This window comes from Nycticebus coucang, chromosome 1 (assembly GCF_027406575.1).
Source record: "Nycticebus coucang isolate mNycCou1 chromosome 1, mNycCou1.pri, whole genome shotgun sequence".
NCBI classification, from domain to species: Eukaryota; Metazoa; Chordata; class Mammalia; order Primates; family Lorisidae; genus Nycticebus; species Nycticebus coucang.
Genome location: NC_069780.1, coordinates 132469393 through 132495030, shown reverse-complemented (window position 1 = coordinate 132495030; position 25638 = coordinate 132469393). Strand labels below are relative to the sequence as shown.

Genomic DNA, 25638 nt, shown 5'->3' with positions numbered 1-25638 from the left:
GTTTTTCTTTTTTTACAAGTAGTCTTAACTTCTTTTTTTTTTTAATGTATGTAAATGTTTATTAGCTGGCTGGAGGTGGTGCCTCAAGCCTGTAATCCTAGCACTCTGAGAGGCTGAGCTCAGGAGTTCCAGACCAGCCTGAGCAAGAGCGAGACCCTGTCTCTACTGAAAATAGAAAAACTAGCTGGGCAGTATGGTGGGTGCCTATAATCCCAACTACTTGGGAGACTGAGGCAAGAGAATCACTTGTACCCAAGAGTTTGAGGTTGCTGTGAGCTATGATGCTGTGGCACTTTAGCCAGGGCAACAGAGTGAGACTATCTCAAAAAGAAAAAAAAGTATTTTAGCCATGGAAAAAAATTGATTTCTCAAAATCAATTCTTTTTTTTTTTTTTTTTTTTTTTTTGTAGAGACAGAGTTTCACTTTATCGCCCTCGGTAGAGTGCCGTGGCCTCACACAGCTCACAGCAACCTCCAACTCCTGGGCTTAGGCGATTCTCTTGCCTCAGCCTCCCGAGCAGCTGGGACTTCAAAATCAATTCTTGTTAAGTCCCCCATAGAACAGTGGTCTTACAGAAAATTTCTTTCTCATGAGCAGAAAATCACTATACTTTTGGTCCGAGATATGTTGGGTTTTTTCAACTTGTAGATGATGGATGAAACTGAATCTATGAACAAGTGTCTTTGGCCCAGATGTGCAACATAAACACAAGAGCAATGAACAGAAGAGTCATAACCAGTGCTGGAACAGAGCCAACTCTGAGCCCAGGTGAATCTTCCGTTTTGAATTGCTGCATGCCCCAAGGGCCTGCTGAGGTCCTATGGCCTGTGCTCCTTATTCCACAGCTGGCATTTTTCCTTTGCCAGACAATGGATCCTGCGACCCAGGCAACCCCTGCTCTGCTGGGAGAGGCCCTGAAGAACCCACTTTAGTGCTATTGGGTGTCGGACCCAGAAGGCTGGAGACTGGAGGGTGGCAGGGTGCTGAAGTGGACGTCCAGAAAGTTGCAGAGCTCCGAGAGAAGTAGTCTTAACTTCTAGAAGTCTGAACACGTTTGCTTGAATGGAAACAGTATTACAGTAAAACTAGGTTATAACATTTATAGGCTTTGTTATAACACAGACCTGTGAATTGACTTAGCCCATTGAATAGCTAAGGGAGTGTGTGGAATGGGGAGGGGAAGGAATATGGATCTTTTATTACACAACTGCATGGCACAGTTTTAGAGCCATTGGGCAAGGGTGAGGCACACCTCTCCTCCCTTACCCAAATCACTACTCAGCTGTAGCCCCTCCTCCTTTTCTCTCTTAAATTTAAAGTCCCCTAACAATGTGACACCTGGAATGAAGACCAGGTTTATTCTGCTCAAGCCTGAAGAGATGTGCAGTGGAAGCCTAATGCGCTGTGTTCTGATTGAAAATTGTTTCGGGAAGGGGCTGGAAAATGGAAATTCTTTTTACCCCATACAGAGGGAAGTACCAGGATTTATCATGGGAAAACATTCACAAATAATTCACTTCATCTGGTTGTAGAACCTGGCATATTCAACGAATAGAAGTAAGAATTACGAGGTTTTTGTTTCTAGTCCTTATAAACTTTGTTATTGTTATTAAATTTTAAGCCTTTTTAATTTTGTGAAGGCAAAAAGTGGAAACCAAATAAATACTTGTATATGTAAAAAAAAAAAGGAGGAAGAGGATTTGTCCTCAAAGCCAAAAAAAAAATTATATATATGGATGATTTCAAGAACTCCAATGCATGGTTGAGACATATACTGTGTTTCTTTCTGTACATACATACTTATAATAATATTTAATTTATAAATTAGGCACAGTAAGAGATTAAGAACCATAATAATAAAAGACTTATAATAAAAAAGTGAGAGTTACAGTGGATTTACACACTTCAAAGTTCAACTTTGCTTGTGTGTGTGTGTGTGTGTGTGTGTATGAACAGAGTTGTATATGATAAGAACATGGGTTTTAGACTCTGCACCCAGACTCTGGGCTGACCAGTCCTGGGGCCTGGGGCGAGTTCCTAGCTGTCTGAGCAGTTCTCCTCTGTAAAATAGGGCTGTCTCTGTGGCAGGATTGTTGGGAAAATCAGTAGTTATGTGTCATGCTGGTAGCACAGAGCCTAGTAAATTAAAAAATGACAGCTGCTACAGGACATGGCATTTCATGACTGAAACACACCCAGAGTTTTGTCAAAGAGCAGGTGTTCAGCTGCGGACATTATGGCTGAAGGTTTAGCACATTTTAGTTTTGTGAGATACTTGTAAAAAAAATTAATCTTTTTCAAAGTTATGTTGGTGCATTTTTCTTATAATGCGAATATAGAAGTGTAAATGAGGGAGTGAGGAAGCCTCTTCTTTACAATAGCAGAAGGAATGATAGTTAGAAAATCAATGGATACGAGTTTTATGAGGAAAAGGATATATATAGTCCCAAAGTGTCTCCTCATCAGTTATTTAGTATAAGGGGGAAATAGTTTATAGTGGAGAAACCTAGCATGCATCACCTTAACCAAGTGATTAAAATTAGCATCACCCATATTGAACCAAACCAAGTTCACGTGCCTACTCATACCATGCTGTGAAAAGTGACAACCTGAGTTGTGTTGTGTGGTTATGTGTAAAAAGTGCATAACCTGAACCTCATCGTGAGGAAACATCAGCTATATCTAAATTGATGTACATTCTGTAAACTCACTGGTCGATAATCTTTAAAAACACAAAGTCAAGGAGGACAAAGGCTGACGCCACTCCCAGATTCTAGAAGGCTAGAGGCACATCTAAATGCATGAAACAAACAGCCATAAAAACATTGCTGGAACAAGCGGTGACACTTCAATGTGGACTAGATAATAGTCTTGTATCAATATTAAATTTCTTGATTTGGATAGTTATACTGAGGTTATGTAATAGCATGCTCTTGTTCTTAAACATAATGAAAGAAAATGTGCTGAAGAAAAGCCAAGACATTGCAGCCCACGGCTGGAGGAGCTCACATTTGTCACTATGCCCTTAGCTTTATCTAGGGCACATGTAGTCTGCTTTATTCTGGTCCTGGTATGACCTTGGGAGAGGTGTGCAGAATTCTGATAATAAGGGGAAGGCATTTTCTTTGAGCAGAGGTGAAATACTGTGTATATTGTGATGTCTCATCTCAGCCTTTTGTTTTTCTTTAATTTGTTTTGCTTTGGTTTTCTTCTCTTTTTGGGGGGGACAGAGTCTCACTCTGTTGCGCAGGCTAGAGTGCTGTGTTGTCAGCTTAGCTCACAGCAACCTCAAACTCTGGAGTTCAAGCCATCCTCCTGCCTCAGCCTCCCGAGTTGCTGAGACTGCAAGAATGTCACTATACCCAGATAATTTTTTCTATTTTCAGTAGAGATAGGGTCTCATTCTTCTTCAAGCTGGTCTCAACTCCTGACTTGAAGCAATTCTCCCACCTCAGCCTCCCAGAGTGCTAGGATTCCCAGCATAAGCCACCATGACTAGCAGTGAAGAACTGATTAGAACTCATGGAGCAGTGTTTGAGACCTAGATGTAAACATTATTGATCATTGTTGTTAGTATTTTATTTAGCTATTTATTTTTTTTAGACCTTTATTTTTTTCATAATCCTCTGAGTGGTTGGCTCAGTTCCCTGAAAGTATTTCCCTATGTGTTGAGCTAATCTTAAGCCATTAATACTGTTTAAAAAAAGATTGATTTAAAATTATACCTATTTGGCAGATGAAGCAAGACCAAGAGGGTGGTTCCTGCCACATCTAAACCTTCATCCCATGGCTTCCTGGGATGGGATTAGGGATAGGGATAGGGTTCCTGGGATAGGGTTCATTCATAGACCATCATCTGTTTTATGTGCTTCTTAGAAGCAGTAAGAAATACAAACACACAAAATATAAGAAAGTGAACTTACATTTTCTCTGGAGTAGTTTAGCAATAGTTCTGTCTTGAAAAGAGGAGTAGACCAGAGAGATGCCATTTCTGCTTTGAAACCCTTTGGTTCTGTGACGTTGGTTAAACAAGCTCAATATTGGCTCGGTGCCTGTGGCTCAAGCGGCTAAGGCACCAGCCACATACACCTGAGCTGGCAGGTTTGAATCCAGCCTGGGCCCGCCAAACAACAATAATGGCTGCAACAAAAAATAGCTGGGCATTGTGGTGGGCGCCTGTAGTCCGAGCTACTTGGGAGGTGGAGGCAGGAGAATCGCTTGAGCCCAGAAGTTGGAGGTTGCTGTGAGCTATAATGCCACGGCACTACCCAGGGCACAGCTTGAGGCTCTGTCTCAAAAACAAACAAAAAAACAAGCTCAGTATGATATAAGATATGTCTCTATGTAGTGAGCTGTTTGGATGACCCTAGATACATCAGGGTGAGGGCTGAGTGGTCTGGGGTCTTTAGGACTCTCCCCCTGGTGTGTGGGCAACAGGGTCTGATACTGTTCCTATGTGAGATGATGGGTGAATCCCATGGGCCCTGCTGTTGCACTCACTGAGAAGCAGCAGAGCAAAGTAGTGAAGGGCTGGGTGAGGGAGCCAAAATCAGCCTTTGCATCTTAGCTCTGCCACTTGCCAGCTGTGTGACTGTGAGCATGGCTGATAGTGGCAGTGATGATAGTCGGGCGGTCGTGAAGATCACATGAGTTAATATTTGCAGAACACTGATAACAGTACCGGGGAGGTAGAAAGTGCCGTATAAGCATTTTAAAATTGTGGTGAAATGGACATAACATAAGATTTACCATCTTAAACACTTTTAAGTGTGTGGCTCTGTGGCATTAAGAACTCCTGCTTTGTGGGCAGCGCCTGTGGCTCAGTGAGTAGGGCGCCGGCCCCATATACTGAGGGTGGCGGGTTCAAGCCCAGCCCCGGCCAAACTGCAACCAAAAATAGCCGGGCGTTGTGGCGGGCGCCTGTAGTCCCAGCTGCTTGGGAGGCTGAGGCAAGAGAATCGCGTAAGCCCAAGAGTTAGAGGTTGCTGTGAGCTGTGTCACGCCACAGCACTCTACCCGAGGGCGGTACAGTGAAACTCTGTCTCTACAAAAAAAAAAAAAAAAAAAAAAAAAAAAAAAAAAAAGAACTCCTGCTTTGTTGTGCAACCGCCACTAACTCCTTGTTCTTCTCCACTCAAACCCTGGCAACTTCTCTTCCACTTTCTGTCTCTGAATTTGGGATCGCTCCGCGTGTCTATTAAGGGGAGTCATCTAGCATTTGTCTTTTTTGTGGCTGGCTTATTTCACTTAGGTCCGCAAGGTCCATTCGTGTTGTAGCAGTGTCAGTATTCCCCTCTCAAGGATGAGTAGTACTTCTTTGTATTCACAGACCACGTTTTGCTTCTCTGCTTGTCCGCGCGCTCCTGGGTCGCCGCCTCCTCTTGGCAACTGGGAATGGTGCGGCTGGAGACAGAGTGTAAGTACCTGTTTGAGTCTCTGCTTTCACTTCTTTGGGGTATATACCCAGAAGTAGGATTGCTGGATCATACGGTAATTTTATACCTGACTTTTCTTTGGAATTGTCACACTGTTCTTCACAGGAGCTAAATCAATCTAAACCACTTCCCTTTCCTACCAGCAATACATAAGGTTTGAATTTTTTCACATTCACTCTGACACTTATTTTCTTTTTATTATACGTAAGCATGTTTCCCCCATCTGGTTCTTAGTGTACAGTGTAATAAACATTTTTATACATGAAAATATTGGAGGAATTTATCTAAAACAGTCTAATAGGCAGGGTCTAAGTTCTGTTAGTCTTTGTTTTTTTTTTTTTTGAGACACAGTCTCACTATGTTGCCCTGGCTAGAGTGCTGTGGCGTCACAGCTCACAGCAACATCAAAATCTTGGGCTTAAGCGATTCTCTTGCCTCAGCCTCCTGAGTAGCTGGGACTACAGGCGCCTGCCACAATGCCCTGCTATTTTTTGTTTGTAGTTGTCATTATTGTTTGGTGGGCCCGGGCTGGATCCGAACCTGCCAGCTCTGGTGTATGTGGCTGGGGCCCGAGCCACTGAGATACAGGCACCAAGCCCAGTTGGTCTTTTTAAAGAAGAGTAGGTAAAACATTTTGACTAGGGGAGATTTGCGAAATCTTCTGGTTAATTAATGTTTACCAGCAGAACTTGTAGTAGAACCTAACCCCCTACCTCCCATTGCCCTCTACTTTTAAGGAGAAAGGCAAGTCATAAGTAATAAGCTCCTTACAATAATTTATTTAGAGGCTGAGTCTGATGGCCAAGTCGGGTGGATTGCTTGACATCACCAGTTGGAGACCAGCCTGAGCAAGATTGAGATCCCATCTGTACTAAAATTAGGGGGGGGAACAACACCAACTAGCTGGCCATCATGGCAGATGCCTGTGGTCCCAAGTACATGGCAAGAGGATTGCTCAAGTCCAAGAGTTTGAGGTTGCTGTGAGCTATGAGACCAAAACAAACAAACAAACAAACAAACAAAAAAAAAAAACAGGGAAAAAAGGAAAGAAAAGAATTTATTTAGAACCAAAGAACTTTTTGGTTTATGTACAAATGTGTGTAAAGAAGGGGTCTGCTCAGTTTTATTTACCAAATTGGAATAAATCCACCCTCCAAACGTATTGTAAAACTTGAATGAAGAACAGATTTAGAATATTCAACATAAAACAAGCCCATGTCTGAGCAAAAGATGTGGGGAAAAACAGATGGAATGAGAAAGTTCTGGTTCCTTTGACCCACGTTTTTTTTCTCTTGATGTGCTTTCTACTTTGTGAACATAGTTTCATTGGGTGCTGAGAGCACCAGTACATTGAGAGCGTGACGTGTGTCCTGTGAGCAGTTCGTACAGCGCCTGGTGGGTCACAGCAGTTGGCAGCAATAATGGGGCATAGCTGGCTCTGCAGAGGGCTGTTGGAATAAGTGGGTTGAGAGCCTTGAATAAGATGCTTCCCAGGAATGATGCCTCCCAGCTGGGTTCCCTGTGCCGCTACACACATGCAGCCAAGTGTGAGCTAAGCTGGACCTGCGCCCGGGTGGTTGAAGGTGAAGGTGCCCAGAGCCCGAGACCTCCATGCTGTTACAGCAGATGATAGATAGGCTCACATGCAGCCCTGGGGTGCAGGTGGCACTTCTCAGAATGCCAGTGTCACCGCGTTTGGAAATGGGAACATCTTATATTTTAAATACTGAAACAGATCCATTGTGGAGTAGAATACAAAGGAAATGAGGAATTTGTTGCTGATTAGGCTTTGAGTTGTATTCCAGGTGCTCCTCTGCACCCCTACTTCTTTCTGTGTGTACACTCTCTTTTTCTGGGGGAAAGTGTGGCATCAGGTGGTTCAGCAAGGCTGGCTTGGTCCCCTGAAGGTGGTGTGGCTGCTAAGAGGCAGACTGCTGCAAGGCTGCGTTCCCATGTGGCAGCTGGGAACTGGGACAGTTGGTGGAGCTGCTGCAAGTCTCTGTTTCCACATCTGTAAAAATGGGGGAACAAAACCAGTGTCAGAATTTTTGTGAGCGCATTGCTGTGTGGTCCAGAGGGGCTGGCGCTGGCTCCTCTATGGCTGTAGCAGCAGGCATGTCCAGGAGACAAGCCTCGCACGCTGTGTCTGCTGGCACCCTGGACTCCCTCTCCTCCCGAGCGCACTTAGCAGCTTTCCATTTGCTGGAATTCACAGCCTTCTTTCATTTCTTGCTGAATCTCTTCTCTCTGCCCTTCATCCTCCTCTCAGTACTTCCAGTTTCTCCTGACCTGGTATCAAGAGGGAAGGAAGGCTGGTTTGGGGGGAAGGTCTGGAGCAGCCCGAGACCACTACCGAGTTATCTGGCTTCCAGGACAGAAACCCATCGGGTGTGCTGCTCAAGGCCCTCACAAGTATCAGGATGGCAGAGGGGAGAGCACTAGGAGAGGAGACGGACAACCTAGGATTTTGGAAAGCACATCTAGGGCTCGTCTCTTCACTCTCCATCTTCACCTCCCACAGATGCAACTGTAAACAGGTGAGGAAAAGCAGGTCCACGTGGAACACTGGGGAACTGGGAGCGTGAGGAGCTGGTTTGGATGTTTTTTTTTTTTTTTTTTAATGAGACAGAGCTTCAAGCTGTTGCCCTGGGTAGAGTGCTGTGGCATCACAGCTCACAGCAACCTCCAACTCCTGGATTCAAGCGATTCTCCTGCCTCTGCCTCCCAAGTAGCTGGGACTACAGGCACCCGCCGCAATGCCTGGCTATTTTTCAGTTGCAGCTGTCATTGTTGTTTGGCGGGCCTGGGCTGGATTCGAACCCACCAGCTCAGGTGTATGTGGCTGGCACCTTAGCCACTTGAGCCACAGGTGCCAAGCCTGGTTTGGATGTTCAACTGACAGTAATCATTATAATATCATCAGTGCCTTGACAGTTGGTGTCCAATGAACTAGATGTGGTTCTGCTGCAATTATGTGTGTTTTAAGTGCACCTGTTTAACTGTGTTGACAGTGCTTTTATCAGTAGAATGAACTTCTACCCAGCTCCTTGATTTTGTGTTGTCACCTGGTCTTCTTGCTGTCTTGTCACAACCTGTACTCGTCTTGACTACACTGCTTAGAAACAGCTGGAAAGTGTCCTGGGGGGGTTTCCCTGCTTCTCTCCTCAAGAAGCCCAGACTTTTGGGAGGGTGGTGGAGGAATGGCCCTCTTAGGTGTTTTCATAAAACAGACTTTTAGGCTGAGGAGTGGGATGGAAGACCAGGAACAAAAGTGCATCTTATTTATTTATTTATTTTTTTTTTGAGACAGAGCCTCAAGCTGTCACCCTGGATAGAGTGCTGTGGCATCACAGCTCACAGCAACCCCCAAATCCTGGGCTTAAGCGATTCTCTTGCCTCAGCCTCCCAAGTAGCTGGGCCTACAGGTGCCCGCCACAATGCCCGGGTATTTTTTGGTTGCAGCCGTCATTGTTGTTTGGCGGGCCTGGGCTGGATTCAAACCTGCCAGCTCAGGTGTATGTGGTTGGCACCTTAGCCGCTTGAGCCACAGGCGCTGAGCCCAAAAGTGCATCTTGATGTGTGTGCAATTTCTTCATCCTTACCTTCATTCTCTAGATGTTTCCCCACCCAACTTCCTTTCTCTCCCCTTTTCCAAGCCTGACTTCAAACTCTATATCTAGAAAACTGGCTCCAGTTAATCCCATCATTGGATGGTCTCTTCTCTCCTGCTTGGCTTTCCCATTCTTAGTGTTATAATTACTTTGTCCTTTTTCCAGAGGAGCTTTGTGACCTTTCTCTGCTGTTAAATGTGTCTTCTCCTGTTAGACTGTCAACTGCAAGGCGCAGAGTTCTTCTCTCACCCTGTTCCTTCTCTCTCTACCCCTCTCTCAGTGCTCTGCAGCTGTGTAGCCAGTAGAAGCTCTGTCCCCTCCCCAAAGAAACACATTCTGCTGTGGTTTTATTTACTGGTTTTAATTATAAGCTACTTGGAATGAAGTTTAGCACTCTACATCTCCATGATTCTCTGCCAGTGTTTGGCACCTAGTGGACCATCAATAAGAATAAGTTTCTGTTCTGCTTGGTTTTGTAATTCTGGACACTTCTGCTGCACAAATGCTGCAGGGCTCTCGTGGGGAGTAGAAACAATGACATAATCCTGTAATCGTATTCAAATCCTCTAAGGAACTAGTGGCTGATGTGCAGAAGATTTGGCTATCTCCTCTGGTCTGCAGTAGACACATGGTGCGAGGGGATTTATATACAGGACCACGGTCCAGTCCCCAGCCAAGAAGGACATGCCTGAAGGGGATCAGTTGTTTAACTCTGAAGCAGAACAGTATGCGATATATTTAAGGTGGTTGCTGACTTGGCTTTTATATAAAGTTCTTGGAGCTTTGGACTAAAGAATCATAATATCTGAAAACCTTAGGGTCTTTCTTGTATTTACAAGAACATCCATCGTTTTTCTACACTTGGGACCATCTACTTTGGTACTGCATGTTAGAATAAAAAGCACACAACAAAGCAAGACCAAAATGTTTTCAGTTTTGTTACCCTAGCGGGGTAAATTCTTTCCCCTGAGAGAGCTGTTCTTAGCGTATTTTAGATGCTTTCCAAGTAGTTTACAAAATCATGGGTTGTACATTCTCTTCAGCCTCCATCAGAGCCTCCCTCTCTCTCACCAACTCAACGCCCTTCCCACATCGGCTGTTCCATTTTCGCCTAGTGCCCCCTGTTCTGATGACCTTAAAGAACAAAAAATGTTTGCTCTGATATTATAGGGTACCTCCAAGACACAAAGGTTGGTAAAGGCTAAACAAAAGCGAAGGGGGGTTTAAATACAATCCAGCTCTGTAATCTGTTAGCTCTGGGACTTAAAGCAAAGTACTCACCCCGTTTTAGTCTTAGGCAAGTGAAGGTAATGCTTGTTCATCTGTCTGATGAGGGGTGTTACAATCATGTGAGAGAGTTTACGTGATAGCACTTTATAAATATATACGACTACTATGAAACCAAGGAGTTCAGGGTGTTTGGTCCAAGTCCTTCTGCCTGAGGTTGGCACCATATACAGTGTTTATGACTTCGCACACATCCGGTCTCCTGCCAACCCTACGTGTGTGGTTTGATGCTGATTTTCATGTTCTACTTGAACCAGAGAAGCTTCTTGCTAATGAGAACTAGTTTAATCTGCCTCAGTCCAGAATATAATCACACTAAAATATATTCTTGATCCATGACTGTACTGTCAACATGTTTCCATTTGCATAGTGTGATCCATCCAAGAGCCGAGTTTTTGGCAATATTTTAAAAATTGACTATCCTGAATCATGTGTTAATTCACACTCCCTAACAAACAGCATATGCTTGCATTAATAGTACCCTTCTGTTCTACATCATAGCCTTTTAATTGAGTCTGTAATGCTGCACTTCTCTTCCAAATTAAGTTCTGATTTAAAGTCAGCTCCTTAGTATAATCCCCAGAACAGAGGAATGCTTCCCTGTTTTGTCCCCTTAGTGACAGAAACTTGTCTTTGTGTAAATTGGCACGTTGGGGTGGCTTTCTGGTACTGAGCCATGTGCGGTTTCCACCTCCACCTTTGAAGTCACAGAATGAGCTGGCTGCTGCCTGTCGGCTTCCTCCTCCGTCCCCCGTACCGTGCCCCTCTTCTTCCTGTTCTTCTGTTGCCAAATCCTGCCCATGCAAAGCATTACTATGTGTTTTCTTCTTCCCTCTAATTTTAGGCCTGTGAGGTTTTATGTCACATTGGCTCATGACAGCCTTCTCGTCCCTCTCCAGGTTAGGCCCCCACTTCATTCGTTTCATTTCGCTCAGACCCTACCTGTTCTCTCTCATTGGCTTGTCATACCTGAGCTGTCCCTTCAGGCAGGGGGACCTCTAACAGCACATCACAGCGTTTGTCATCTTCTGATCACTTCCTTTCTACTGCCTCTGAACTAATGTAGTTTTTCTTTCCTTTTGCACATGAAGTCTGAATGAATACTCGTACGTTTTGCGCGACTGTGATCTTTTTCTAAAAGTTCAAATGGATCAGTTATATGCATGAAAGTCATCCTTCAAAATGAATGCGGCATGAAGGCTTATTCCTCGTTCTGTTTTTTTCCCCCTATAACCAAACCTTAAGATAAATTTAATCTTTTATTATTTCTTAGTTTGATATATTAAAGTAATACATGTCCATGGTATAGAGACTTAGATAATTTGTAAGACTTGAAAAAGATTAAAAAAAAACCCAAGTGTCTCTCTTTCGCGTAGGCCCGCGGTGCTGGCATCATGGGCAAGTGTCGTGGGCTCCAAACTGCTAGGAAGCTCCGTAGTCAAAGATGAGACCAGAAGTGGCATGATAAACAGTACAAGAAGGCCCATCTGGGCACAGCCCTGAAGGCCAACCCTTTTGGAGGTGCTTCCCATGCAAAGGGGATTGTGTTGGGAAAAGTAGGAGTTGAAGCCAAACAGCCAAATTCTGCCATCAGGAAGTGTGTCAGGGTCCAGCTGATCAAGAATGGCAAGACAATCACAGCGTTTGTACCCAACGATGGTTGCTTGAACTTTATTGAGGAAAACGATGAAGTTTTGGTTGCTGGATTTGGTCGAAGAGGTCATGCTGTTGGTGATATTCCTGGAGTCCGCTTTAAGGTTGTCAAAGTAGCTAATGTCTCTCTTTTGGCCCTTTACAAAGGCAAGAAAGAACGACCAAGATCATAAATTTTGATGAAAACACAGTTAATATTAATTTTCATATGCCAAAAAAAAAACACCCAGGCTAGGCTTGCCACCCATAGCTCAGTGGTTAGGGCGCCAGCCACATGCACAGGGCTGGTGGGTTTGAACCCATCCAGGGCCTGCTAAACAACAATGACAGTAACAACAACAAAAAACCCAGCCAGGCACTATGGCAAGGCATCTGTAGTCCCAGCTACTGGGAGGCTGAGGCAAGAAAATTGCTTAAGCTCAAGAATTTGAGGTGGCTGTGAGCTGTGACACCATGGCACTCTGCCGAAGGTGACATAGTAAGACTCTGTCTCAAAAAAAATACCCAGTCTTTTCAAAACAAATTCTTTTTTTTTTTTTTTTTTTGTAGAGACAGAGTTTCGGTAGAGTGCCGTGGCATCACACAGCTCACAGCAACCTCCAACTCCTGGGCTTAGGTGATTCTCTTGCCTCAGCCCCCGAGTAGCTGGGACTACAGGCGCCCACCACAACGCCTGGTTATTTTTTTTGTTGCAGTTCGACCTGGGCTGGGTTTGAACCCGCCACCCTAGGTATATGGGGCCGGCACCTTACGGACTGAGCCACAGGTGCCGCCCTCGAAACAAATTCTATTTACATTTGCTATTTCCTTTTAGGCTTCCCCCACCTCTTAATCATAATGTATTGTGTCACATTACTTAATTATTATAATTAAGAACATATATAGGCTCAGCGGCCATAGCATAGTGGCTAAGGTGCCAGCCACATACACCGAGGGAGGCGGGTTCGAACCCAGCCCAGGACAGCTAGACAAACAATGACAGCTGCAACAAAAAATAGCCAGGCTTTGTGGCAGCTGCCTGTAGGCCCAGCTACTTGGGAAGCTGAGGCAAGAGAATCACTTGACCCCAAGAGTTTGAGGTTGCTGTGCGCTATGACGCCACAGCACTCTACCAAGGGCGACATAGTGAGAGTGTCTCAAAAACACACACATATATAAAATACACATATAACTAAAATTCCATGTTTTTTGCCCATTTTATATAACTTCACATTGAATTTGCAAATTATATAGGAGATAGGTGTTAAAGCCAGAGAGTGAGGGGAAAATTGAGTATAATCATCTTTGGAAAAACCAGCTTACAACATTGTCTTTATTATAAATATGTACACATTATTTATATTTTATAACTTATTTAACAATCTGTTATGATTTAATTATTAAAGAAAAATGACTTTTAACAGCCTCATAAGGAGTTGGGAGCATTAGTCCCATTTTCCATGTGAGGAAACTGAGTGTTCAGCTAACTAGTCCATGACTGAGGGTGACACTATGACAGGCACACTTAACCCAAAGCCACACTCCCTTTCTACTCAGCCACCCCCCGCCCCTTTTAAATCAGGGGCTCTTTTGTCAGGCAGGATTTCACCTGTCTGAATGGAGGAGGAGCCCTCTGATAAAAAAATGTTCATATTTCTCACTTGCCATTTTTAGCATTTATTGATGCTATGACTTTGATTTATTAAAGTCATATAAGTAACATTGTTTTTTTTTTTTTTTTGCAGTTTTTGGCTGGAGCTGGGTTTGAACCCGCCACCTCCAGCATATGGGGCCAGTGCCCTACTCCTTTGAGCCACAGGAGCTGCCCAGTAACTTTGTTTTTATGTGGGTCTCATTACAGCCCTCATGTTCCCGAAACAGTCTAATTCTGCACTACTGAATATTTGTTTCCTGGGACTATGATTCAGGATTTTTACATCTCTGAGAAATAAGCCTATACTTTCTCAAGATCGTGGCATTAATTTTATATGGTTTCCAGCAGGAAAAACAAACTCATATAAATCTGTCTATTCAGTAGATATGAGGGACACCATTAATGTCACCCTCAGAAGAGCCTCGTAAGCGTTTACTTTAGGGAGGCAGAGGCCTTTCTCCTGCAGTGTAGGAGAAAGATCATGAACTGTGGAATCAGTTGTTTTGAATCTCAATTCTGCCATTTAACTGTTTTAATGGCCTTAGAATTACCTAAGCCTAAATTATCTATTGCTTCCCATCAGAAATATAAATGTTCCTATCTTAAAGAGATATGCAGGGACTAAGAGGTCATTTATGTAAAATATGTGATATAGTAAGATTTTTTTCACTAAGTGTTGACTCTATTCTTGCATTACAAAGAACTTACACTGATTAGAGAAATAAAATATGGATACTATAAAACACATACAGGAAAAAAACTTATAACTAAGAGTTAAAGTTTTCTTACACTTACCTTTGAATCATTTGTGATTAATTTTATACCCCAATATCACTAACAAATATTGATGCTAAAATAATAAGATCCTAACAAACAGAATCCAACAACACATCAAAAAAATTATACACCACGACCAAGTTGGATTTATCCCAGGTTCTCAAGGCTGGTTCAATATACGTAAATCTATAAATGTAATTCAGCACATAAACAAACTAAAAAATAAGGACCATATGATTCTTTCAATTGATGCAGAAAAAGCTTTTGATAATATCCAGCATCCCTTCATGATCAGAACACTTAAGAAAATTGGTATAGAAGGGACATTTCTTAAACTAATAGAGGCCATCTACAGCAAGCCCACAGCCAATATCGTATTGAATGGAGTTAAATTGAAATCAGTTCCATTTAGATCAGGAACCAGGCAAGGTTGCCCATTGTCTCCATTGCTCTTTAACTTTGTAATGGAAGTTTTAGCCATTGCAATTGGGGAAGAAAAGCCGATCAAGGGTATCCACATAGGGTCAGAAGAGATCAAACTTTCACTCTTCGCAGATGATATGATCGTATATCTGGAAAACACTTGGGATTCTACTGCAAAACTTTTAGAAGTGATCAAGGAATACAGCAATGTCTCAGGCTACAAAATCAACACCCATAAATCTGTAGCCTTTATATATACCAACAATAACCAAGCCGAAAAAACAGTCAAGGACTCTATTCCTTTCACAGTAGTGCCAAAGAAGATGAAATATTTGGGAGTATACCTAACAAAGGACGTGAAAGATCTCTACAAAGAGAACTATGAAACTTTAAGAAAAGAAATAGCTGAAGATGTTAACAAATGGAAAAACATACCATGCTCATGGCTGGGAAGAATCAACATTGTTAAAATGTCTCTACTACCCAAAGCAATATATAATTTTAATGCAATTCCTATTAAACTCCATTGTCATATTTTAAAGATCTTGTAAAAATAATACTTCGTTTTATATGGAATCAGAAAAAACCTTGAATAGCCAAAACATTACTCAGCAATAAAAACACAGCAGGAGGAATCATGTTACCAGACCTGAGACTGTACTATAAATCAATAGTGATCAAAACAGCATGGTATTGGCAGAAAAACAGAGAAGTAGATGTCTGGAACAGAATAGAGAACCAAGAGATGAACCCAGCTACTTACTGTTATTTGATCTTTGACAAGCCAATTAAAAACATTCAGTGGGGAAAAGATTCCCTATTTAACAGATGGTGCTGGGTGAATTGGCTGGCAACCTGTAGAAGACTGAAACTGGACCCACACCTTTCACCATTAACTAAGATAGACTCTCACTGGATAAAAGATTTAACCTTAAGACATGAAACTATAAAAATACTTGAAGAAAGTGCAGGGAAAACTCTTGAAGGAATCGGCCTGGGTGAATATTTTTTTTTTTTTTTGTAGAGACAGAGTCTCACTTTATGGCCCTCGGTAGAGTGCCATGGCATCACACAGCTCACAGCAACCTCCAACTTCCGGGCCTAAGCGATTCTCTTGCCTCAGCCTCCCGAGTAGCTGGGACTACAGGTGCCTGCCACAACGCCCAGCTATTTTTGGTTGCAGTTTGGCTGGGGCCGGGTTTGAACCTGCCACCCTCGGTATATGGGGCTGGCGCCCTACCGACTGAGCCACAGGCGCCGCCCCCTGGGTGAATATTTTATGAGGAGGACTCCCCAGGCAATTGAAGCAGTATCAAAAATACACTACTGGGACCTTATCAAACTAAAAAGCTTCTGCACAGCCAAGAACATAGTAAGTAAAGCAAGTAGACAGCCCTCAGTATGGGAGAAAATATTTGCAGGTCATACCTTCGATAAAGGTCTAATAACCAGAATCCACAGAGAACTCAAATGTATTAACAAGAAAAGAACATGTGATCCCATCTCAGGGTGGGCAAGGGACTCGAAGAGAAACTTCTCTAAAGAAGACAGATGCATGATCTACAAACACATGAAAAAAAGCTCATCATCCTTAATCATCAGAGAAATGCAAATCAAAACTACTTTGAGATATCACCTAACCCCAGTAAGAGTATCCCACATAACAAAATCCCCAAACCAGAGATGTTGGTGTGGATGTGGAGAAAAGGGCACACTTCTACACTGCTGGTGGGAATGCCCACTAATACGTTCGTTCTGTAAGGATGTTTGGAGAATACTTAGAGACCTAAAAATAGACCTGCCATTCGATCCTATAATTCCTTTACTAGGTTTATACCCAGAAGACCAAAAATCACAACATAACGAAGACATCTACACCAGAATGTTTATTGCAGCCCAATTCATAATTGCTAAGTCATGGAAGAAGCCCAAGTGCCCATCGACCCACGAATGGACTAGCAAATTGTGGTACATGTATACCATGGAATATTATGCAGCCTTAAAGAAAGATGGAAACTTTACCTCTTTCATGTTTACATGGATGGAGCTGGAACATATTCTTCTTAGCAAAGTATCTCAGGAATGGAAGAAAAAGCATCCAATGTACTCAGCCCTACTATGGAGCTAAATTATAGCTTTCACATGAAGACTATAACCTAACTATAGCACAAGACTATGGGGAAAGGGCCAAGGAAGGGGAAGGGAGGGGGTAGGGAGGATAATGGGTGGGGCCATATCTACTGTGCATCTTAGAATGGGTACTGGTGAAACTTACTAAATGCAGAATACAATTGTCTACATACAATAACTAAGAAAATGCCATGAAGGCTATGTTGAACAGTTTGATGAGAATATTTCCGATTGTATATAAAACCAGCACATTGTACCCCTTGACTGCACTAATGTACACAGCTATGATTTAACAATAAAAAAAAATAATAAATTTAAAAAATATTAGGCCAAGATTCACTATTTTATTGTCTTGTAAAGCTTCCAGTTTGGAGAAATAGCCTTTCCTATTTTACTATTTTGAGTCGTTTTTGAGAAGATAGGAACAGGGTATTAGCTTACTACTCCTTGGGAACAGCTCAGAGGACCATTGTTATATCATGGTCAAAGTCTAACAGTTGTAAAATATTATGCCTATACAGTGATAAAATTTAGGTAAACATTTGAGCTTTAAAATATTCATTATTTTTACAGAATGGGGAGAATCATTTTAGGACTGGTTCTAAATAATTTGGGACATTTTGCGCTGACCATCTTAAACATAAAATGTTTATGCACAAATAGTAGCTTATTCAGGCTAAGGATTTTAAAATTGCTTTCTGTTGTTGGGATTGAAATTTTCAAATTGGCCTTGGAAATTTGACACTCCATTCTTTACTGAAATCTGTGTGGGGTAGACATGACAGAGTGTGTAGGAGCAAGCAGTAGGCATATGGAATTTTCCCTGTGATACTTGGTGTCAAGAGATGGTTTGGTTCCCAAAATGTTTCTTGAAATTATAACTGTCTAACATATCCCAAATCTAGGAATCAAGTTCTGGCAAAACCCCACTTTCTGTCCCACCCTGCTAGCTGACCTATCTCTATATGGGCCTCAGCACCTTCACGGCCCACTCTGGGTTTCCAGAGCATGAAAAAAGGAGTTAGACATTCTTGTTCAAATTTGCACACTGGGCCAAAATGAATTTTTCTTTCAGGTGTGAGATTTAGAAATGAGGTCCAGTTCTGAAAAGGTGTCCTGAATGTCAGGATCTAGGCTTGGTAGAAATAGTACATAGGTGCTCAACTAATGATAGTCACATTCTTAGGAAATAAATCTGGGGCCTGTTGTGTAAAAGTGGGGTTCAAGAAGCCTCTTGCGTGTGTAGATCTTTACACCATGTACATTTAAAGCATATTTGTAGCAAAGGATCAGTTATTTTCATAAAGCCTACACTATTTTTCGGTTTTCCTACGTAATTACAACAAAGAAACATCTTAACTGTTCTGAGCCTTGGTGACCTCACTGGAACAAAGAGGGCATTGGTAGCCAATTGGGGACTTTAACTCTTGTTCAGAAACTTGTAGTTTCAATTATTGTTGCCCGTATTTCTCCAGGAAGGAAATTCTCCTCTTAAAGCTAAACTTAAACATTTAGGGCTTTGTCTTATTAAAGTTGGTAGCCGTGCAGTCCCCGATCTCCTTGTCTGGCCTCTAAATTATCCTCTGGATTTTTGTGTTGATTTATCACTTTGGAAATCTGTGATGGGGACAAGTTCAAGGAATGGTGTGGAGGGCCAGATTCAAGTAAGGTTCACCTGCTCTTAGTATCTGAAGAATATGGCCGTGTTACCATCAGGGCAGCGTTCTTGATAGGGTTAAAGCTGGAAGGATGTGGCATCTCAGCTTTTCAGCAAAAAGTTGAGCACATCTTTCAGCAGCCTTTACTGCTGCTGCACCTGCTGTTTCCTTGGCCTGTAGTAGAATGTATAAATGGATGAGACTCAAGGCCCTATGCAGAGTATCTCTTAATTTTAGTGACTTGATGAAGCCACCTGTGTTTTAGCGTGGGAGGTGACAATCTCTGTTATTGTTCCTGATTCTTGAGAGTGCCTGTGAATATGTATCAGGTTGCTAATATCGTCAGTCTCAGGTTTGCCTATTTTTCAAAAGAAAATTCAGTTTAGGGAAGTTTGATCATGTGGTCTTTTAAAGCTTAAGTGGTTGTGAAATACTTAAGGAAGCTGATATGAAGCCAGACTATACCACAGGTCAAATTTACTGAGTGTATCGACTTACTTGAAATCGTGAACTTGAGGTTCTGTTGTGCCCAGATCTTGAAATCCCCCACAAAGACCACCAGGGAGCCGAGTCCGATGCAAAAGCAAAAGGGCCTTTTCTTGCAAGCTCGAGCTTGGGCTCCCGGGGGCTCCGCTGCAACAGATCTGAGCCAGGAGCCTCAAGCTCTGGAGCAGGGGGTTCTTATGGTCCTGCGCAGCAGGTGGGCGTGCACAGCTTGAAACAAAGGGGCACTTCTGGATTGGTTAGGTGGGGGTCCCTGATTGGTGGGCGGTTGTCTCATGCCTGGACTTGTCTGGAAAGTGAAACGGCTGGGAAAGCGAAACTTAACTCCTAAGATGGTGCTGGTCTGGTTCTTTCAGTTCTCTCATCTTTAATATCCCATTCCCCTAACCCCACACCCCAGTTTCGGTGTCTTACAATCAGTTATTTCCCTTCTAGTGAATCCTGTGGGGGTATAAATGCTGTCTCTGATAAGCTCTTTAAGTTGAGGGAGTAGGGGCGATAATCATTTAGGGGTTTTTGTTTGTTTGTTTTCAGGCAAAAGCAGTTCACACCTCTTAGAAAACATGATTCGATACACAATTGAAATGGATTTTATGTTTAGGATTTCTTATAGAAATGTTGAATAAAAGGTGCATTGAAAACGCTGAATCGTGGGCTTATTTGTATGGATTGATGAATCCTATCATATTCCTAATCTTAGGAAGACTTTTCCTTAAAGAGACACACCCTAAATAATATCATCTTATAGAGCAGATTCCCAGCTCTGATTTTGTGACTCTCAACAACTCTCCCTTCAGTGTACACCCCCAAATCTAAGCATCTTGTAATTATGCTGAACTTTGGATCCTCTAAGTGTAATAAAACCTTCATGAGAGACCTTGTGAGTCATACGTGTCACTTTGTGTTCAGTCCCTAGAACAGATTGGCACCAAGCAGCCACTCAAATATTTGTTGAACAAATTTTAATACAAAGGATATGGTGGCCTTGGTGTTTCTGCCAGTGAAGGGAGTAGGTAGAAAGTGGAAGAAATTAAACAGCAACCATGTTTACTCCTCACTGAAGGTGTAGCTCCCAGGCTATGGTTACCTTGTTATATTTTTGTGGGTGTTATTTTGGGAAGTGGGCTCCTTAAGGTTTCTTCAGTCTCAGATTTATCCTTATATTTCAAAACTCTCTCTGCCAACTCACTTAAACCTCTCAATAAACCCTGTCTTTCAGGGCTGTGAAGTTCCTAATACATCAGAAAGCTGTGTTCTTTACAATGTCTTCATGTATATTAGGTTTTAAGGCAGCACATAAAGAACTTTAGTGGAGGTCACAGTTAATCAAGTTACTTTAGAAGGAACTTTGAAGCCACTTAAATGACCTGCTTCTTGGGTTTGGCAGTGAAAAATACCTTCCCAGTCTCACTTAGATTTAGCAGCAAGAGGCACTGGGCAAAGAATAAGGACTGTGACACTGGAAGACGGTAGTCCAGCCCTGGTTCTAACCATGGGCAGTCCCTTTGCCTTGCTTGACTTTGGTTTCCTCATTTGTGAGAAAGAGATAATGCTTATCTCTTAGGGTGATTGGGAACCACACAATAACATGGAAAAATGCTTTATAGATGGTACGATCAGGTCTTACATGAATTATTAGATCAATAATGGATCTTTAAATGCCAGGGTAATTATCCATGTCAGTGGTTCTTATCGGAAGTCACTACTTAGTAAATATTGAGTAATGCAAAAATATCTGCAGGCAGCCTCTGTGGCCCAGGGCATCTGCTTTTGCTATTAAGACTTTCTCATGCTCCTGACCTTGACTTATCCTTTGACAGTAAGTTATGGAAGGTGTTCTCTACCACTGATCAAAGGAAGGTGAGCCTGAGGTGTTTGGGCTAGGTGTGTGGAAAGGCAGAAGGGACTTATACAAGGAAGCCCCATAAGGGCAAACGTTTTGTGTTCATTTTGTTCTCTGCCCTACCCCTGGTCCTTCGACTCATGCCTGGCACAAAAAACCTATGACTTGAACATTAATTGAGTGAAGTCCGTGAAATTGGTACAATACTCACTCCATTAATAACCACACTGTTACTTTATTTAGTGTAAACAGACCAATAAAATAACCCCACATAGATATTTGAGAGTCCTTTTACTCGCCTTTTCTGATGAGAGATTTTATTTGATCAAATATTTTATTTATTTATATTTTTTTGAGACAGTCTCACTCTGTTGCTGTTGGTAGAGTGCCATGGCATCATAGCTCACAACAACCTCAAACTCCTGGGCTCAAGTGTTCCTTTTGCCTCAGCTTCCTGATTAGCTGGGACAGTAGGCACTCACCACAATGCCTGGCTGGTTTTGCTGTTTTTAATAGAGTTAGGGTCTCATGCTGGCTCAGGCTGGTCTCAAACTCCTGAGCTCAAGCAATCCACCTGCCTCAGCCTCCCAGAGTGCTAGGGTTACAGGCCTGAGCCACCTCACCTAACCTATTCAAATACTTTAATGAAACAGACAGCCTGTACAGGGGGGTGTGCTGGGCACCATGAGGACACACATCTTCCAGGACTTTGCTGTTAGCCAAGGCCGTGTAGGCGCTGCTAGGAGAGAGAAGAGGGGGTTTTGAGGTGGGAACATCAGGAAGACTTTAAGAAGAAGAGGGTCCTTGGATTGAGCCTTGAAGATAGATAGGATCTCATTAGCCTACATCAATATGTTGCAACTGTAATTTAAAACTTTGTGAGTACAGTGTTTTAATTCATACATTAAGTAAAACCTTTTATTCCGGCAGGGTGACAGCAGAGTTAGGGAGCCTCTCAGCGGCTCCCCTGGGCTGGTAGAGTCCTGGGTGGTTTGTGGGTGCATTTGGGGGCAGAGGCCAAGGGGCCAGGTGCTGAGGAGCTCTGCCCCTCCCCAGTCTCTGTCCCTTCCCTGGCCTCTGCCCCATCCCCAGGCCTCTGCCTCCTCCCTGGTGTGGTCTTCTGAGGCCGGAAGGGTACAGTAGCCAGAAGGACACACTAGGGAGAGCGCCACCTTCTGAGGGTGATCCCAGTGTCCACATTTATGGGTGGGCGGGGATGGCACAGTGAGCCTGTGGGCTCCCACTAAGAGTTTTATTTTGGTTTCAAGCTTTAGTGTGTTCTGAAAGTATCCTAAGATGAAATATCCTGCGAACTGGTCTTTAAATGGAAATTAAAATGAGAAACTGGGAATCATGGGGGCATCTTGGGAGTGCGTGTTCAGAACAGTGGAGATGATTAGGTGACAGGCTGCAGGGTGTGGTAGGTCTCCTAGGTAACGCAGGACAAGAAAATCCTGATTCTCCAAGTTTCTTCATTTTGACGTAATGCTGAACTTCCAGGATTCCCTTGAAGGTACTTCTGCATGTTGAATGCAGCCTGTGTGCAGGGAGCCCTGACAGATGGGAGGTGTGAAGACGAATCAAAACCATCCCGTCCAAACCCCGCAATTTGGAGAGGGAAACAGACTGCTTATCGACGGGGGGTTTATTTTTTATTTCAGATTACATTGATCAGGTTATATTGTTTGTATTTGTAAGGTAAAGTCCGAGTTGCAGCTGAGCCCTTCACCCAGTAGTGTGCCCTGTGCTCCTACCTCGCTCCCTTTAGGTGGGAACTTACCAAACCCCTCCTTCCCCCAGAAGGAGGGGGCGTTTTCCTGATGAGTATTGTAGTAATAGGAACTCAGATGCTGAGGGGAATAGATGGATTCAGACCCAGGGATCCATGGAAGTTTGCTCAAAGATGTCAAAGGTGTCACATATAGAAGGTGGGAGAATGGCTTTCCAGACAGAAGTGGGGAGCGGAGGCACCAAGTGTCAGAGGGACCGGTGTGGTCCTAGGATGCGCTGCCTGGAAGTGGTGGCTGAAGTGCAGGTGTCAGGGAGGGGGAGGGGAGGCACCGTGTTCTAGCACTCCGTTCTGTAGGAAATGGGGAGACATCAGAGGTTTTGACATTAGTAGGACCCTGTATTACAAAGATGCTTCTGGTGCTGGCGGGGGTGGGGAGTGGGCTGAGGATGGTGGGAGGAGGATACTGGGCGAGTCAGTGGACCTGTCACAGGAGCTTGGGGGAGAGATGGGGAAGGCCTGGACTCGCTCAGTGACGTGCAGAGCAAGATTGCTTGACGCTGCCTGTGCTTTTCGGAAACATGAGAGCTCTTTAGAAGTTCAGATGAGATTGAGTTTCTTAAAAAAATAGATGCTTTTGACAAATACCGATCTTCATGGCCTCTCTTGGTATCATCAGTCTGGGTGAGGTCTCCCTGTTTAAGGAATGGAGCGGCAATGAAAAATGGGGAGGTGGAGCTGCAGGGAAGTGTGCAGAAGCTCAGCCCTTCGGGAGCCACTTTTTCACTTCTCTTCTTCCTCCTCCTCATCTGCTGGTTCTATTTCTTCCTCATCCACAAACAGAGACATTGCCCAGAGTTCTTCCTCACTTTTCTTGTTTTCTCCATTTTGTCCAAATAATTTTGACCCTAATGCTTCTGTTCTTCCCTCAGGCAAATGACCTCTCAGCCTTTTTGTGGAGTGAATTACCCACCTCAAGGGCTGGGCGGGGTGGCTCCCGCCTGTAATCTTAGCCCTTTGGGAGCCCAAGAGTTTGAGGTTGCTGTGAGCTATGAGGCTACGGCACTCTACTGAGGGTGACAAAATGAGACTCTGTCTCCAAAAAAAATTACCCACCTCAGAGAGAGTCATGAGGCTGAGATGAGAGGTTGCAAAGAAAGTGCTCGATAAACAAGCATCTAGTGTGTGTGTGTGTGCTTACTGTGGTTTGCCATATTTTATATTGATGTGAGTTTGATCTCCCTTCTCTTTAGAGTTGAGGGCTTGGTATTCCTTTTAGATCTTAAATAGTTAGCATTGTACTTGCTTCGGTAGAATTCAGAATTTGGCCTTAATTCCTTTTGCCTGCCACAGTAATGCAGGTTTTTGGCTCCTCCTCAGTAGGGCACGGAATTATTAGCATGGCTTTCTTTAGAGCTGGACCGGTGCCCTTCACATCCTTATTTCTTCTGCTTGAGACCAACAGTCCCATTTATGAGATGACTGACTAGCACTGGAAACCAAAAAGCAAACACTAACATTGCTGCCCTGCAGGGCCATGGCCCTATTACATGCACGTGTACACACACACATACACACACACACACACAGTCTTTATTAGATGAGTAGTTAGTTTCATGACTGTCAGAATTAAAGCCATGAGGATTGATGAAGGAAAGGGGGTCTTTTTTTTTTTTTTTTTTTTTTTAATGAGAAAGGAGCTTTGTCATGTAAATAATAAAGAGTTGGCTGATAATGACAGTTACTGTGGTTGCCTGGACGCTGTTGAGGCTGTGGGCAGAGGAAGTGCCATCAGGAAATGGTGAGGCTATGTTCTCTACAGAAAAGCAAGGCTGAAGTCTTGGAGCTGATAAAGTAGGCTTGATTTGGAATAAAGAATGTGGGTTCAAACTCTATCGCTTTCTGTCTTTATTGCTTTTTCCTTTTGGATACCTGTTGGTCAGAAAGCTTAGCCTTATAGAGGCTAAGATACAGGAAGGGAGAAATTTTAAGGGACTTTGGCATCCCTAAAATAGGGTTGATTGGTCTGTGGGGTTGCATAAAAAGCCTTAATTCCCTCAAGGTTTGGGAAGTGGTGATGAGTACTTGTACATGTTTTGTTCAATGCCAGCATTTATGGGATGCTACTTGGGGGGCGTTGCCTTTAAGCTTAGCCACTAGACCCCTTCTGCAGTCTGGTACACTAAAGTTATTGCTACTTATTAGAAAATGCTCTAATGGACTTGAGGCTGTCCAAATCCTATGGTACCATGTCCATGAAATTCAATTGCTATTCTTTTTTTTTTTTTTTGAGACAGAGTCTCCCTTTATCACCCTCCGTAGAGTGTCGTGGCGTTACAGCTCACAGCATCCTCCAACTCCTGGGTTTAGGGGATTCTCTTGCCTTCCGAGTAGCTGGGACTACTGGCGCCCACCACAACGCCTGGCTATTTTTTTGTTGCAGTTTGGCCGGGGCCGGGTTTGAACCCACCACCCTCGGTATATGGGGCCGGCGCCCTACTCATTGAGCCACAGGCGCCGCCCTCAATTGCTATTCTTATTCTATTGATAATTTCAACCCATTGTTCAGTATTACTTTTTTGTTAGAATTAACATAATATCATTGAATCCAAAGACAAATCTTTCTCTATGCTTGATGTTTCAAAAGTACGTCAGTCTTTGAATGTTCAATGCTGAGCTGTGTATGAGTTTTTTCTAGTTGACTGTCTCAGGTGTTTAGATGATGAAGACTGCCCTTAGAAGTCACCTGTCATTATCCTGTATTTCTAGCTATCGTGGATGATGAAAGGCTCTCTGCAGAGGAGATGGATGAGAGGAGGCGGCAGAACATCGCTTATGAATATTTGTGCCACTTAGAAGAAGCCAAAAGGTAAGATGCAGACTTAGTCTCTTTGTGCACCTTCTCTTGGAAAGAAGCTTTGGGATAAAGATGTGGGATTGGATGTCCACAAGGT

General features: G+C 43.3%; 1 protein-coding gene and 2 pseudogenes across 3 annotated transcripts in view; 2 read left to right on the top strand and 1 right to left on the bottom strand.

Moving 5' to 3' along the window:
- Positions 1-25638, top strand: part of IQGAP2 (IQ motif containing GTPase activating protein 2) — a 362038-nt gene that overhangs the window by 31957 nt on the left and 304443 nt on the right. For all 3 annotated transcript variants that reach the window (XM_053588316.1, XM_053588306.1, XM_053588326.1), the window contains exon 2: positions 25454-25553. In XM_053588316.1, coding sequence (XP_053444291.1) covers positions 25454-25553 — 100 coding nt within the window. The remainder of the gene's footprint in view (positions 1-25453; positions 25554-25638) is intronic.
- Positions 624-11260, bottom strand: LOC128587811 (protein transport protein Sec61 subunit beta-like; annotated as a pseudogene).
- On the top strand, positions 11729-12194 carry LOC128583792 (40S ribosomal protein S23-like; annotated as a pseudogene).